Below are 17,604 nucleotides of genomic sequence, written 5' to 3' on the forward strand. Positions count from 1 at the left end.
GTTTGAGATACTTTTTGACTCAAAGTAAGCTCTCAGAGAAGCATATGAGATGGGCAAATTTCCTCTCAATGTTTCATTTTCAGATTTTACACACTCCAAGGAAAAAGAATGTGGTGGCAGATGCCTTATCTAGACGACCACAGGTTCGTGCTATTACAGTTGCATACCATGAGGACTTATCGGATATGCGTAATACTTATCATCTGGATGAGGATTTTGCACATGTATGGGCTGATTTGCAAGAGGGTATTGCTGTCCCATCTTATGTCATAAGAGATGGATATCTCATGATGCAAAATCGTATGTGTGTGGTAAGGAACCTTCGCCATAAGGTTATGGATGAGTGCCATGCTCCTCCATATGCAGGTCATAGAGGCATTTTGGCCATAGCACAAGCTTTGGAGAGGTATTTCTTTTGGCCAGATATTCGCAAGGATATTGAAGCATATGTACGTGAATGTATGGTGTGTCAAAAGGTCAAGTTTGATCGACATAAAGCACCTGGATTGCTTCAGCCTTTGCCTATACCAAATGAACCATGGGAAAGCATTGCTATGGATTTCATTATGGATTTGCCAAGGACGCCACAGGGAAATGATGCTATTTGGACCATCATTGACAGGTTTAGCAAGCAGATACATTTCATTCCCGTGCGCAAGACAATAAAGCCAGATCATATGGCTAGGATGTTTTTGGCACAGATATTCAAACACCATGGCATGCCTAAATCTATTGTGGGGGATAGAGATCCTAGAACCACAAGCTTATTTTGGCGCGCATTGTTTGACAATATGGGTACAAAGCTGAACTTCTCATCAGCGTACCATCCACAGACAGATGGGCAAAGTGAAATAGCAAATTTAGCCGTCCTCGACTTGCTGAAATCTTATGTATCCGACCGCAAATCGGATTGGGAGAAGTATTTACCACTTGTGGAGTTTGCCTACAACAATACGGTACATACTTCTACGGGCAAGGCGCCCTTTGAGATTATCTATGGCAAGGTGGTACTATCACCCGTCCTCGTACAAAGGATGAGATTTTTGCAGCAGATGAGTATGTCAGAGACTTGGATACTGCATTTGCACAGGTACGGACAGCCATAGAGAGGTCTCAAACCAAGATTAAAAAGGCAGCTGATAAGCATAGAAGGAATGTACAATTCAAACAAGGTGATTGGGTCTTGCTGAAATTTGAAAAGGCACGCCTTCGGAAGAGGCCAGGGAAAGAGGGAAAGTACCCTAAGCTTTCCAACAGGTACTATGGACCTTTTTAGATCTTGGAGAAGATCAATGATGTTGCATTTCGGCTTGTACTCCCAGATCATTGGAACATGCATAATGCTTTTCATGTGAGCCTATTGAGGCCTTATGTGGGACCGACACCGTTTGAGCCGGTTTTGGAAGACCCACCCGAGGTGGATGAGCTGGAAGAGATTCTTCAACCTGAACAGATTGTTTTTCACAAGGAACGAAAGCTTGCGGGAGGCAAACTTGTTCGTAGGTACCTTGTGAAGTTCAAGAATTATTCAGCTTTGGATGCGAAATGGATGGATGAGGACTACTTCGAGGATTACCCAGATCTTTTGAAGGCCTATCTGGAGGCTTTTCAGTTGCGGTCAACTGATTAGAAGCCGGGGGGATGTCACAAACCCCTATATTCTAGGGACATGCGGATGCGTGTCAGGCCTAGAAACATGCGGATGCATGTATGTATTATACCTGGGCATGTGTATGGATCATATGAGTGGATGCATATGAGTCCAAGGACATGGCAGGACATTTGTGGACTTTCCGGCGGTGCCCGTGTGGATTCCGGCCATGCACACATGGTGTGTTATGATGGCACGCGGAATATTTTTAAGTACAAGAATGATGATAGGTGGTTCTCCAAGTTTACATGTGCACAATGCATAAATGATGCGTGCCATAACTTTATTTTACTTTGTGTGACATTGTCTTGCTGCCTGGACAATGCTTGTTATTTTGGCTTGTGAAGTCCGAGGGACCGGGGACGCCCGGGCACCTTGTGGACACGTGTGTGCACTCTTGTTTGGGCCTAAAACTGTGGGCTTATGGGTTTTGCAGGTGGTAAGTGCGTCCACACTCAATTTACAGCTTACTTCATTTACTACTACGGTTTATTGGTTTGCAGGTCCACACTCATTAATAAGTGGCCGGACAACTTATAATGCGTTCGCATTTGGTTGGACCAAAATTAATGAAGTCCGGACAGCTTATGGCCATTTCCTATTTGGTTGGACCTAAACTTATAGACACAGGACAAATGGAGCACTATGGGCTGGACACCTACCTGGACACCTTATGGGGACACATGTCAGCCAGCATGTGTACCCACCAGGCCCCTGACGTGGCACCTGAAAAAGGTGCCTCCCTCAAGAGGCCCTTTTGGGCTGTTTTACTCATTATTCAACATATTGGAGAGCTGGTTGGAGCTTTGGGAGTTGCTACAGGGCTGGTTGCTTGCTTCCCGGACTCACACAAGCTTGGACAACGATCCCCACACTCTTCTAAAGGGCTGGTTGGTAAATTTCAGACCTGCAACCTCTGGTTATTGCGAGTTTTGGGCTGGTTACAGGTGTCCAAAGTCAACTTGGACAGTACAGGACAGCTCTAGGGACCTCCACAGGGCTGTAGGACCCTTTACAGGTGGATTTATCGCGACAGAAAGTTGCTGTTTTGGACTGGTTATTGCACAAAACAGGCCGGACAGCAATGGAATATGTGAGCATGGATGTGTCTCAAGGATTCCTGGTATAGCAGGTGCTTAGGGCAAGCATTGGGGACACTTGCTCGCGGAGAACACAGGTTCCTGGATCAGTTTCTGGCGTGGAAACAGGGCCAAAAGATCCATTTACATCTTGTGCAGGGCGGAGTACCTGTGAGGATTGTGATACTCTTGTGCAGGGCGGATGTACCTGTGAAGAGGCTTGTGCAGGGCGGATGTACCTGTGTGTAGGGCGGATGTACCTACAGATTCTCTTGTTTGAAATGTATTCATTCATAATGTATTTGGAAGAATCAGGTGCAGGCTGGTGGTGAATCCCCAGGCACCCGTAATCTTGTACTTTGCAGACTCTTTTGGTAATATAACCTAAAGGGGGGGGGTCAGCCTATCATCGGCCCCTTTATGTGGTGTACTGTCATTTTCAGCTTTGTGGTTGTAATGCTCAAGTGTTAAGTGCTCAGAATCTTGTTCACATTTATACGATTCCAATACACGCGTCCGCCTCCCGTTACACCGACCAGCAGCCCAACCACAAATATAAAGAGTGCTTCATAATTCAGCAAAACACAACATATAATCAACAAAAACCAACTTCAGCAGCCGACATTACCTCTGCAGCTGCCTGAATCATTGGACATCAATCAACGCAATCAATCAGCCAGCGTGCTACCTTTGCGGCACATCATTGTAGTTGCTCGGTTGAACACTTTAGTTCATCATCTATCTTCAGCATTGCCTTTGCTGTACTTGCTCTGCGCGGTGCTGCTTCATCTTCCACACCATCCAGGCTGCCGCCTTGCTCTGCACAACACTGATCTTGTGCAGCACTGCACGCGCAGCCCTCACATCTTCACGCAGTGCCACCGTTGTCCCTGAGGCGAGCCTTCGCTTCTACTTTGCATCTAGAAGGTTATGCCCATGCGTGGTAGTGTCACTTGAATGCTCATGGCTAATTGATCACTACTTGGGGAGATTTCAAGAATGAGATGAGGAGAACCTTTGTTTCAATCCGTAATAGATCAAGGATGGTGTTGAAATGGGATGATCTCACTCAAATGGGCAATGTCAAGGATTATGCGCATTGCGCACAAGTTCATGAAGTTCTCACTTCATGTGGAAGGCTTGAGTGAGGAGTACAAATTGAGAAAGTTCATCAAAGGGCTATAAAACAACATTAAGGTTGATGTGGATGCTCAAAGTTCATGAAGTTCTCACTTCATGTGGAAGGCTTGAGTGAGGAGTACAAATTGAGAAAGTTCATCAAAGGGCTATAAAACAACATTAAGGTTGATGTGGATGCTCAAAGACCCGGAACCATCAAGGAGGCCATGCTTCTTGTGGAGATCTATGAGGCAAAGTACATGGAAGCCATGGGTTTAGGGCTGATTTTGGCACTTCAACTTTGGGCAAGACTTCAAGTGGGTTTTGCTTCCCTCTCAGGCCAAAAGGGGACCATGAAAGAAGATGAGGAAGATGGTAAGTGGGTGAAGAGGAGCATGAAGAAGTATGTGGGGTTGGTTGTTGCCGGTGTATATCATGTGCTCTTCGTGTTTGGTAGAGTCTTTTGGGTTTGGGCTATACTGGATCAATGCCACAATGCAAGAGGTTTTCACATGCATGAATGCCCTTTTGGGTTTTCATTCATACAAGCATCCCAAACACAAAAACAGAATGCGATGCAAAGAGTATGCAAATGCTATGCAAGGGGTTTTTCCATGAGCAGTGCCCACAAGGGGTTTTCACTTACAATCTCTCTTGAGTGTTCTTGCTGCTGTTCATTCTTTGTGTGTGCCTCTGTTTGTGTGGAACCCTAACCCTAACAATGGTATCAGAGCAAGGTTGCCTTCTACACGCACAGGTTTGTTCACGAACATTCCGTCCATCGCCGCCGTTTGCACTTCTGTCGCCGGCCGTCGCCTGTTTCGTCGATTTTCGAGCGCTTCCATCTCGCCACCTACTCGGTGTTACTCCGTCCGTTTTCGCCTGTAGTCTGGGCGGCGCTAGTGCCGAGGGCTCCATATCGCCCAACCTCCATAGTGGGCGGCGAGTGGCTGAGCCCCGCCACACTTGTGGCTTACATGGCAGAGGCCACATTTTTGCGAGAAAATTGGTCTTCATTTCGTCGCCATCTTGGTTCTGTCTGGCAACCCTCCCCGTTCGGTGTTGGCTCCGTCATCCTCGTCGCGCTCTCCGGCTCTGTCTGCACCCCGCCTTCGATGCCGTCTGCAACTCCCACGTGCGCTGCCGCCGCCGTTTGTAGCACCCTTGACACCAGAAGCAGCTCCCGCCTGCATATTCTCATCGACAGTAGCCGGCTCCCGCCGGTTTTTCCTGAGAAGTTGCCCATCGCCGTCTGCAGTGCCATAGTACTGTTGCCCTGCGCCATCTGAACTTGCTACTGGCAATTCCTGCCGTTTGGTTGAATTCATGGGGCTTTTGTGAAATTCTAGCTTCATTGCAAAAATTAGGTGCAGGCAGATGTGCAGTGCAGGGCAACATTTGGGTGCAGGACTCAGAGAAAATTTGGGGATTTTTCAAAATCTGTGCTTAATTGCACAATTGCAGTTACAAGACACATAAATTTGGGGCTTTCCTAAAATCAGTGCTTAATCGCACAATTAAAGCTCATTGGTACACAGATTTTGGGGCTTTTGTGAATTATGTGCAATTGACACATAAATCAGCCCATTGGTGCTCAGAAATTTGAGGATTTTCAGCATTGGAATTATCTACAACCTTGTATTCGGGGCAAAACATTTGCACAGGACTTTGTGGTTGCTTGGCATTGCACTCCGGTGCGTTTGGGATTTTGCTTGCAGGTGCTTTTTACAGCATATTTGGTTGCACGTGTTTGCATATCTCTTGGTAAAGAGATTTCAGCAAATGGCTGGAAATTCGACCGATATATTCGGGGTTTTGTCCCAAGAGGACAAATCGGATGGCAGTAATTGCTCCCTTTGGAGTTTCATGGTCCGAAATCTTCTTGTGGCCAAAGGATTATGGGGCTATGTGTCAAGTGAAGATATACGCCCTGTTGACATAGCACCTAACACGCCTGGCCGTGGTGCTCAACAAGCTGGAGTACTCACTTCTCCCTCACAAGTGTAGAAGAGATTGGATACTCGCAATGCCCAAGCGATGGCTTTGATTGCTTTGTTGGTAAAGTGATCAATCATACCGCATATCTGGTCTTGCAAGACCTCACGGGGAGCTTGGGATGTACTTGAAACCATGTATTAGGCCTTGCTAAACTTAAGAGCACTGGTGCCAATCACGCACCTTTGCTCCACTTTTGTTCTGGTCCATCACTAGGCTCAGCTCCTTACATGGCTTGGTTACTGGATCTTCCACAAGATATACAGCCTCATTCTCCTTTGTATCGGACTCGGAAAGACTCTTTGAAAGCTTCATGGAAACTAATAGACTAGACTCATCCTCCTCCACTTGGATCAATGCTCTCAGTCTTGGGTTGCTCCTCAACCCTAGGCGATTCCATTCTGATACTTGCTGTTGCGAGTACTTGTTTCATCACACTATCACCATTTGGTGGTTTGGATTCCTTTGCTCTTCCTGAAGCCTTGCGTTGGGGCACTTCTATTTTTTGTTTTTTTCAATCTGTAATGATGACATAGCTTATTGTTCATGGATGTAACTTTTATGTATTTTTTTAATAAAAACATCCCCAGATGTGTGGGTGTTTGCGGTATATGATGACATATGAAGTCTTGTTGGTTACTAAGTTTAATGATGGGCTTCCCATGTGACTGATGAAGACCCTTTTCAAAGAGGCTGACCATAATTTGTTTGCAGGGTATAGTCAAAGGCAAGCTGGATCAGCGTCGTCGCTATTTTGAGGTAATTTAAAGCTTTTTTTCTACTCAAACCTTGTGTGCACTCTTGTTGTGGCTAATGAAATGTGTTTCATTGAGTGTGTCCATTTATGTGCTTGAGCCTTGGATATATAATATTAATGCTTGTAGATGGATGTATGATTAAATGGTGCAATTTGGTTTATTGAGTTGTAAGTGGGTGTATAGCTTTACATTAAGCAAAAGACAAGAAGTAGAACATTGAAAGTTTATAGACAAGTGTTGAAAGTTAAAGATACATTGCTAGGAAAACCATAATGCTTAAGAGCATGTATTCAGGAGAAAGACAATGTCTAGCGTTTCTTCTTAGATAAGATGTCAAAGCCGCGGTTATGATTGGCGGAGTCTTCAAAAGACCGAGAGACCCAACAAAGTGTTACGATAGTTCCATGGGATAACTCAATCATGGAAAAGAACGAAAAACATAGACAACTAGCTACATGTGCAATGATGATGACAAAAGACATATCTAGATACATGTGAAAAATGTCTCTCCATATCATGGTGGTACATGAGGAAGATCATGTGTGGGGTATCATCCTCATGCATCTAGGATATCCAGCATAGGGTGAAGGCAAATGCACACTTATGGTAGTGCTATGTGTGAACAAGACCTAACCAAAGGCACTTTTTCCCATGTGATTTTTGATTTCCCACTTGGATATTTAGTGTGAAAGGACACTATCTATTGCTTTGTACTTTCATATAATTGTTGACTCCATCACCTTCACGGATTCTCACTCTCATCTTTTGTGTACTCTGTCTATCTCCATTTGTGTTTTGGCTGTGAGCTGAAACCCTAACACTCTCTCTCTCTCTCTCTCTCTCTCTCTCTCTCTCTCTCTCTCGCTGTGGCTGTCCAACATTTGGTATCAGAGCTGGTCTCTCCTGGAGGGAGGCGCCCGTGAAACCGCTTGGACCTGCCCGCGAAACTGTGTGGGGACGAACTCTGTGCGCCTGCGATTGCTGTAGTGGCCGACCCTCTGCTCGCTTATTTCCCCTTCACTCAGCCCCCCCTTGGCGGCGCTAGTGCGCACTGAACCGCCGCCGCCCATTGAGCTGCAAGCAAAGCGGGCGGCGCCTTGCCCACTTTGAAGTTGTGGTTTACGTGGCAGGGGCCTCGTTTGCTTGTTTTTTTGGGGCCTTCCCTCCGTTGCCGTTGCTGTTCCGGCCTTCATTACATCCGACTTGCTGTTGTCGTCCGTCCGTCTCAGGTCAGAGTGCCGTGCCTCACCGTTGGCTCCTTCACTTTCGTTCCGTTGGTGTTGTGGCTGTTCCGTGCCCTCGCCGTCGCCCCATCTCCATGACCAGGGCCTGTAGTAGCTCCGCCATCTCTGTTCGCCATCGCCGTTGCTTGTTGTTCCAACTAGCTGTAGTTGCTTGTGCCTACCCAACCTACTGCTGTACCTACCGGACTTGATTGTCGCCGTATGCAGGTATGCACTTTGAATCTAGTCATTTCATAATGCTTTAAGCTTGCAGGTGCAACAGTACAAAGTGACAACTTTTGGGGCTTTTCTCAAATCCATACGAACACTGTATACAACTTCTGGGGCTTTTCTGAAATTCATGTAATTCAGCACAAATTGAAGTCAAAATTGTATGCAAAAAACAGCTAGAATAATCTTGCTTGAGGTTGGCATTTTTGCAGGCAGAAAGTTTGCACAGGAACATTAGATTGCATGGCAATGCACATACGTGCTTTTTGATTTGCCTATAGGTATTAAAGTGTGGAATCTGACATCACGGTTCAAAATGCGATAGATCTATTTGGTGTGCTAACCCAGGAGGATAAACTAAATGGATGAAACTACTCCTTGTTGAGTTTCATGATTTGGAATTTGTTGGTAGCCAAAGGGCTTTGGGGCATTGTGTGGTGATGACACACACCCACCTACCTTGCAGCCAACAACACCTCAAAGGGGAGCTGCTCAAAGAGCCCCATGAGCTAAGGTAGAACATCTTGCTCCTATACAAGAGCAGAAAATATGGGATTCCAGGGATGCACATGCCATCTCTTTGATAGCCTTTTCTCTCAAAAGGTCTATCATTTAGCACATTCGGTCCTGCAAGACAACAAAGCTTGCAAGGGACACTTTGGAAGCAATGTACACGTAACGAGGCAAGGGTTGCTTACTTGAAGAGGCAATTCGATACTCTTTCTATGGATGAGGGTGACTCTATGTCAGATTACCTCACCAAAGTGAAAGATTTGCACAGGAACAATTGCTGAACATTGATGAGGTTATCCTAGACAAATAGATGGTCACCGGTACTTTGCATTCTTTGCCTCCCTCATATTTAGGCTTTCACACCTCTCTCAATCTCTCTATGAGAAGAGGTGGTGAACGTGTCACTTTTGAAGACTTGGTGGGTTCGCTCTTGCAGGAAGAACAAACAAGAGCAAATCTATCAAGCAACCCTGGTGGTGACAGGGCATTTTCAACCAAGGACAAAGGGAAAGCAAAGAGCTTCAAGCATGGAGGACACCAGTCCAATAAGGCTGGTCATGGACAGCCCTCTTCTAGAGGTGATACATCTGAAAAAGGGGATGCTAGCAAGCCCAAAAAGAAGGGCAAATGTCACTATTGTCCTAAGCCTGGCCACTACATAAATGAATGTAGAAAACGGATGGCAAAAGAGAAGAAGAAAGATGCGGGTAATGCAGTATTAAGAATAGCAGTTTGCTAATGTAATTCATGAGGCGTGGACATTTTTGGTCACATGCACTAGTGACACACCAAGTGCTACAGAATAGGATATGTCTTTGATTGCATCCCACAGTAAGGATGTAATTTGGTATTTTGATATGGTGCTTCAAGCCATCACTTCTGCTATTTCACACTTGGGTCAAGCTGTCCTGAGAAGGCCAATATGTTTCGTCATCTCATCTTTATTGTGTGCAGATCATTCTACTAATCCAGTGAAAGGGATAGGCAAGGTCATGTTTGTTGCAACCAATGGTGCAAATGTATGCATGACAAATGTATTGTATGTTCTAGGGATAAAGAAAAATCTACTCTGTCTCGGCCATAACCTATTAAGGTTTGGTAGTTGAATTTGTAGATAAAAGGTGTTTAGTCAAGGACCCTTGAAGGTGTTATGCTATAGTCACTTCTGGAATATGATGCAATGGCTTGTATAAGGTGTTTCATTTGTGGAATTTTTACTTTTTGACATATCCGGCATGCTTGGATCTATTGGTAGACATCTCGTCGCATTTTGGGCCAATAAAATGACCTCTCTAACTTCTCTAGGGTACTGTAGATTAGCTCTATGACCACCGAGACAAGAGAATCATGGGCATCATGGAGAAGGACTTGGCGCTTTTCTTGGAGTACACATGGGCGGTTCTTGAACAACAACCAGCCATCCTGTATACTATAGTGGCTTGGTTCTAAATTGAGGGCCAACTAATACTGAGTCCCATATTCTTCCGAATCTGGATACTATGCCTTCATGCTTTCCAAGTCTTTTCCTTGAATTCCTTGCATAGTGGACTCTTGCAATGTTTGAATCGTGCCTTTACGAATGAGAGCATCGGCAACTGGGTTATTCTTACCAGGGACGTATTCAATCATTCCCCCAAATTGTTAGAACAATTGATTCCATGTGGATTGCCTGTCACTCCATTGGGCATTGGGCACCCGGCATGGTTTGCAACCCTTTAAGTGCATGGTGATTTGTCTTAACTGTGAAATCTCTCCCGTAAAGGAAATGTTTCCAATGTTTAAGCACTATCGTCACCCCTAAAAGCTCTTTGTCATAGACCGAATAATTCTTTTCGGTGCTATTTAACTTACGGCTATAATAAGCCCTTGGCCAGTGGCCTACTGGAATGTTGCCTTCTGAACCTGAAACTCAAGCTACTGAGCTTTTTGAGAGATATGTGCACGTAGACGAGGTGTAAACCCGTCCATATCTAAATGATAAGGAACCAAGGTACATGTAAGCCCAGTGGGGCGTACAGTGATAGACTCAACCACGTGTCCAAGAGATAGAGAGAGAGGGGAGAGAGAGAAAAGGGAATGGGGATCTTGCATAGTACACCACATTGAGTGGGAAACAAGCCCCGCCCCCTTGCAGGAATTTATTCAAGAACAATCCACGGACATGCTGGCCAGGATCAATACAATCAATTAATACAAAATAAACACATATGTCGATGTAGGATATTGTCATGTGCACAGTGAGTATGTACCGTGTGCTACACGCACACAAGACTAGCTTGGAGGTTTGGGGAAGCTTGGAGCTAGGCAGGCTGATTGGCGAGTTGAGTTAAGGATAGACTAACGGGCGGGCACCCAAGTATGAACGGGCGGGTGCCCAAGTGTGGATGCCCGATGACCGGCCAAGAGCCTATAAAAGGGTGGCCAAGGTTAGTCATTAGTTCGTAGAGTCTCGCGTGTCTTTGTGAGAGCTCTATGGTCAGGAGCCTGGATCTAGTGTAGACGTGCACCTGCTTTATGCAGCAAAGGCCGGTAGTAGTCTCGAGGCCCGCGAGGGTAGCTTCGTGGCAGTATGGGATGTCACGAGGGTGAGATTGGTTGGTATGTCCATCTAGTTAGCTCACCTCGTGGCTCGGTGGGGACAACCAATACTTGTGGGCTTGCCCACGGCTGTCTACCCTTCAGAGGGATTACCTTGGCTTTTTAGTGAGCTCAGGAGTGAGCTCTTAGAGGAAGGGGAGTATGTCATGTGCACAGTGTGTATCTACCATGTGCTACACGCACATAAGACTAGCTTTGAAGTTTGGGGAAGCTTGGAGCTAGGCAGGTTGATTGGCAAGCTGAGTTCGGGATAGACTAACAGGCGGGCACCCAAGTATGGACGGGCAGGCGCCCAAGTGTGGACGCCCGATGACTGGCCAAGAGCCTATAAAAGGGTGGCCAAGGTTAGTCATTAGTTCGTAGAGTCTCGTGTGTCTTTGTGAGAGCTCTATGGTCAGGAGCCTAGATCTAGTGCAGACGTGCACCTGCTTTATGCAATCGAGGCCGGTAGTAGTCTCGAGGCCTGCGAGAGTAGCTTTGTGGCGGTATGGGACGTCACGAGAGTGAGATTGGTCAGTACGTCCATCTAGTTAGCTTAGCTCGTGGCTCAGTGGGTAGCCAAGACTTGTGGGCTTGCCAACGGCTGTCACGGTTGGGAGGTGAGTCAGGCCTGCACCCCCTTCGGTTGCTTGGTTTGTTTGCAGGTTTCGAGTCTTGTGCATGGAGCGTTCTACAAGGTGATCTTATGGGGTTTTGACAGATATCGATGTCAATGTCGAGGCACAAGATCTCTGATGCTGGGCACACCACAGGGATGACCCACACGTATCTCTCACCAGGCTAGTACCAAATCCAAATCCAATGAATCCAAGTCCAATGAATCCAAATCCAAATCCAAGTCCAAGTCCAAGTCCAAATTCAAGTCCAGATCCAAGTCCAAGTCCAAGTTTCAGATCCAAATCCAAGTCTATGTCTAGATCCAAGTCCAAATCCAAGTTGAGATCCAAATCCAAGTTTGGACCCAAATCCAAGTCCAAGTTCCATAACCAAGTTCCATGTTCATGTCCAAGCTTCATGCCCAACCTATATGTCCAAGTTCCATGTTTATGTCCAAGCTTCATGTTCCATGTCCAAGCTCTATGCCCAAGTTCTCCATGTCCAAGCTCTATGTCCGAGTCCAAGAAACACTCACTCATCCCATGAGTAATCTCCACAACTCCTATAGCCTTGTCCATGAAGAAAACCATGGAAAAGCTCTTTCTCGCAAGAAAATTGATATAAAACCTGTTTTAATGGTTTTTGGGTGATAAAAACATCCGAAAAGCATTTGGCATTTTTTTCTCAAGGTGGTGGTGGTGGTGGTGGGGGGGGGGGACCGTACTGTACGATATCGTATCATACCGCATGGCACGAATGGATTCGTACCGGCACGAGATACAACCATGGACCTTCTCATGAGTCTCTTGGCCGCACCCTTGGAGCTTTGGATCTAGCACAAAACCAGTTGCATGCAAGGGTGAAACCGTGAATGATAGTTATCCCGTTGAGTTTGGGAAAGTGCTTTCAACTCCTCTTGCCTTTCCTCATGAGGCTCCACTTCTCTAATGTACTCTATCATCTTGTTCATGCTCTCATAAACCTTGCCAATGCAAGGATGCTTGCTGTCTGCAATCTTTAACATGTGAATGATGGGCTTCACACAACATTAAGTTGGACCACATCAGTCCAAAATGCATCTTGAATCACATTACTATAGCATGATCTACCTATAACTGAACGAGAGGTGGACCAATCAAATCCATTGATCACTCACCGCAAGTTGTTTCAAAACATCTTTCACATTTTGAAGTCTCTCCAGCATAATAAAATTGTAGGCAAAGCGAGTTTCATAGTATTTTAAGATATCCTTTTGGAGAGACCTCTTTTTGAACTCTGAGAAAATATAGTGGTGACGAGTGAACTCTCTTTCTTTTCCAAGTACAGGTGCCACCCATGGCAAATCCCCAATGTCCTTCAGCAAATTATTTAGCCCATGTGCGATACAAGGTGTAATTTGGTTGAACACAATGCTAATCAATACACTTAAATACACTAAGATTTGATGGACACTTGCTCTAATACAAGAAGTAACTTGTTGAATTGACAAGAGACACACAATGAGCCGGAACGGCCGACCCCTCCCTCAAATAAAGTATATTGATCTTGGGAGAATCAAGTACATAGTGTCATGGGCATTTCTGACCAGATTTTCATATCAATGCGTATGAATACAGTATTGCAAACAAGTGGTTGTTGATTTAGACTTGCAATCCACACTACGCTCTCAAGTGCCCCTGTTTCCTACCATCTACTCTCTATTGTTCCACCAACACATGGTAGCAACAATCTGCAAGAGAGTACGTAGGACAAGAGACCACTACACAGGGTATGTGATCTTGTAATCCGGTTCCTCCTTTTAGCTACTTGCTTCCATATTTAAGCATAAAAGCTAACCAATTGCAAGTAGAGTCGATGACAGCGGAAGTGTTCGCGATGGAAGTCCTTGGAATGATGAGATCTTCGATTTGTCGCATTTCTTCATGACAAAAGTCTTCAAGAGGATGAAGGGAACCTTGGGAAAGCTTCCCCTATGGTTCAACTTGAAAAAGAAGGGCTGAAATTAGGGTTTTCAGCAAAAAGACTAAAATTTACAGCAAAGAGAGCTGTTTTGCTGAATTTCAGTCATTGGGAGTGTGTAGGAGTCTGATTAGCATCCGGAAACACGCTTGGAAGCTTGAGAAACACCTTAGCAAGCTTGGAAATGGAGTTGGAAAGGAGAAAGTGCAGAAAATGCAGCCCAACAGCCCTCATGAAGGAGGCGCCAATCTCTAGAGAGAGGAGGAGGAGTGAGGTGGTGAGTTGTCCCCTATGGTTCAACTTGAAAAAGGAGGGCTGAAATTAGGTTTTCAGCAAAAAGACCAGAAATTACAGCAATAAAGAGAGCTGTTTTACTGGATTTCAGTAATTGGCAGTGTGTAGGAGAGTGATTAGCATCAGGAAACACTCTTGGAAGCTTGAGAAACACCTTCGCAAGCTTGGAAATGGAGTTGGGAAGGAGAAAGTGCAGAAATTGCAGCCCAACAGCGCTCATGAAGGAGGCGCCAATCTCTAGAGAGAGGAGTGAGGTGGTGAGTTGTCTAGTGTAGGTGGCAGGCAGGTGGTTTGTGGAGCAAACTAGAGTGGACACATGGCTGGTTACTCCCTTTGTACAAAGGGGATAAGGTCTGGGCGGTGGACATTGGGTTATGTAAACCTCGGGACATCAGTGTGTGTGAACACCGGGCTGGTCATAATTTATAAGTGAGTTTTGGTCGCCCAAAACTTAATGAAGTGTGTACACACTCACTTATAAATTCGGTTTATTTCTAACTTTGATTCCAAGGATTTTCTTCAGATAACTTCTAACCGTAAGAAAATTCCAACTCCTAAGGCTAGGTTTATGACCAATACTTACCACCTGTCACATGCCACATAACCATGTCAGCAGACAGTTTCACATGCACGGTTCGCGGACGGGCGTCTCCTTACCCGGAACTACACATTGGTCAAGTAAGCATGAAAACAGCATGCAATTTCAATTACAAGCAAACACATAAAGATGCTATGCAATGCAGCATTGGTATGGACAATCCCCGTTCATGAGACTATACCAAAATAGACCTTCTCTAGGCAAGTACACGAAGTACTAGACCCAATGGAACACCAATCCACCAGGCATTTCCGGGCATGTACACAGAGGCACAAGTCCCAACGGAAAGCCAAGTCCACAGTATCACATGAGTGGCATCAATCCTCGGCATATACAACTGCCATGGACACCAGTTCAATGTACATACATGATGAGAAAGCACGGGTGGACCAATTGGGTGGCCAAATGGTGACATCCCCTTGGCTTCTAAACAGTTGTCCGCAACTGAAAAGCATCCAAAATGTCTGAAGCACATGCGGGCAATCTCTGAAGAACTCTTCATCTACCCATTTAGCATCAATGAAAAGATAGTTCTTAAACTTCACAAGGTAAGGTCTCACAACTTTGCCTGCACAGCAAGCTTGCGTTTCTTGTGATACACAATCTACTTTGGCTGCAAGATCTCCTCAAGCTCATCCACTTCTGGTGGATTCTCAATGACTGTTTCACTGGGCTCCGGTCCTACATACTTGCGAAGGAGACTCACATGAAAAGCATTGTGTATGTGGCAATGACTAGGTAATGACAATCTGAAAGCCACTTCATTGATCTTCTCGATCACTCGAAAAGGCCCATAGTACCTGGTTGCAAGCTTAGGATATGCGCCCTCTTTGCCAGGCCTCTTTGCAAGTCTTGCTTTCTCAAATTTCAGCAATACCCAATCATTCTCTTTAACATCCAATTGCCTTCTATGCTTGTCGGCAGCCTTTTTATGCTTGTCTTGTGACCTTGCAATGGTTGTGTGCACCTGGGCAAAAGCAATATCCAAGTCTCTTATATACTCATCAGCTGCAAATATCTCATCCTTTGTGCGAAGGATGGGTGGCAAAACCACCTTACCATAAACAATCTCAAACGGGGCCTTTCCAATGGATGCATGCACCGTGTTGTTGTATGCAAATTCCACAAGCGGTAAGTACTTCTCCCAAGAAGACTTCTGATCTGCCACATAACATTTCAAGAGATCCAACACGGTTGAATTTGCAGCCTCACTTTGTCCATCCGTTTGAGGGTGATAAGTTGATGAGAAGTCCAAATTGGTGCCCATATTATCAAATAAGGCCCGCCAAAAGAGACTTGTTGTCCTGGGATCTCTATCCCCCACAATGGACTTCGGCATTCCATGATGCTTGAACACTTGTGCAAGATATATTTTAACCATATGCTCAGCTTTGATGGTCTTTTTGACTGGCAAGAAGTGAGCTTGCTTGCTAAACCTCTCCACACTTGTCCAAATTGCATCATTACCCTGTTGGGTCCGTGGCAAGTCCATAATGAAATCCATTGTAATACTTTCCCATGGCTGCGTGGAAATAGGCAATGGCTGAAGCAAACCTGGTGCCTTTTGCCTATCAAATTTCACCTTTTGATAGGTGATACATGCACGTATATGTGTCTCTATCTACTGAATGTAGCCAGGGCATTCGTAAGACCAAAAGGCATAACAAGATACTCATAAAGCCCAAATGCTGTCGTGAAAGCAGTTTTGTGTACAACTTCAGGCACTACACGCACTTGATGATATCCACTCTTGAGATCAATTCGGCTAAAGCATGCCGATTCATCCAACTTGTCAAGGATCTCGTCTATGCATGGAATCGGAAACCGATTCTTGATGGCAAGCTTATTCAAAGCTCTATGATCCACACACATACGAAAGGATCCATTCTTCTTGTGAACCAAGAGAACGGGTGAACAATATGGGGAAGAGCTTGGCTCAACCAAACCCTTCTCAAGAAGCTCATTCACCTGCTTCATGATCTCCTCTTTTTGGGATGCACTTACACGATAGGCTGGCCTATTAGGTGGTGAGCTAGCCGGCACAAGATCAATGCGATGATCTTCCGGTCGTGCGGGCGGCAACTCATTTGGTAACTCATTAGCAAAACAATCATTGTGCTCTTGCAAAAATTTCAGCCTATCATTACTAAGAGTGTTTACATGTACATTATTTTCCTCTCAACATGATCTCGTACAAAAATCAAGTACGCAAAAACACTCTTTTTCATTACTTTCTTAATTTGTACATGAGATACAAGGGGAATGGTATCACCCTCTTCACCAGCATCAATTACATGCTCTCGGCCATAGTCACAAGGGACGGGGGACGGGGACGGGGACGGGAATGGGACGGGGGACGGCCATATGTAGGGAACGGGGACGGGGGTAGGTACGACACTTAAAAATTACTTTGTCAGTACCACCCACTCACCTATACGGGCAAAGCTTGCATGTCCATGGCTGTGCACCACCTCCATGAGGGGATGGGGTGTGATTGACCTCATCCTACCATGTCCATCCCGTCGTCCTTCTACAGGTAGTTGGAACTTGAAGAGCCACTACCACAAGGAGGATGCCATGGATGATGGATGCCTCCTTGTCACTTGATAGCTTGAGAGAGAGAAAGAAAGAAAGAAAGATTTTATTAACGTCTTCCAAAAGACCGAACTCGGCCTATGAGACAAATCGGAGTACCTGTATGGGGTATCCTCTGTCATCCCAACAAAATGAAAAAGTACTGAATAAAAAAAGCTGAATCTGGGTGTGCAGGGGATGGAGCTCTATTACTAGGAGAATGCAAAGCTATATGCATGGAGTATACAATCATGATATGCAACCTAGCTAGCTCCATCCTGTACCATACTGGGGGTATAAAATGGTATACATCAGTGAAGGGGGTGTCCACAGCTCCCTGAAGAACATGCCTGGGTGTGCTCTGAAGCGAGCCAGTCGCTCCGCACCCTCTCTGTGAAACTGAGCTCTGATCTCT

The 17,604-nt window shown here is 45.5% G+C and overlaps 1 protein-coding gene across 5 annotated transcripts in view; it reads left to right on the forward strand.

The window, feature by feature from the left end:
* Positions 1–17,604, forward strand: part of LOC147614124 (COP9 signalosome complex subunit 7-like) — a 94,043-nt gene that overhangs the window by 64,739 nt on the left and 11,700 nt on the right. For all 5 annotated transcript variants that reach the window (XR_015263069.1, XM_086780657.1, XM_086780659.1 and 2 more), the window contains exon 5: positions 6,559–6,603. Coding sequence is in view for 4 of the 5 variants with exons in the window: in XM_086780657.1 (XP_086636783.1) it covers positions 6,559–6,603 (45 nt within the window). In the remaining variant the exon portion in view is untranslated. The remainder of the gene's footprint in view (positions 1–6,558; positions 6,604–17,604) is intronic.

This window comes from Cibotium barometz, chromosome 42, assembly GCF_041138505.1.
Source record: "Cibotium barometz isolate CiBa-2024 chromosome 42, ASM4113850v1, whole genome shotgun sequence".
Taxonomy (NCBI): domain Eukaryota; kingdom Viridiplantae; phylum Streptophyta; class Polypodiopsida; order Cyatheales; family Cibotiaceae; genus Cibotium; species Cibotium barometz.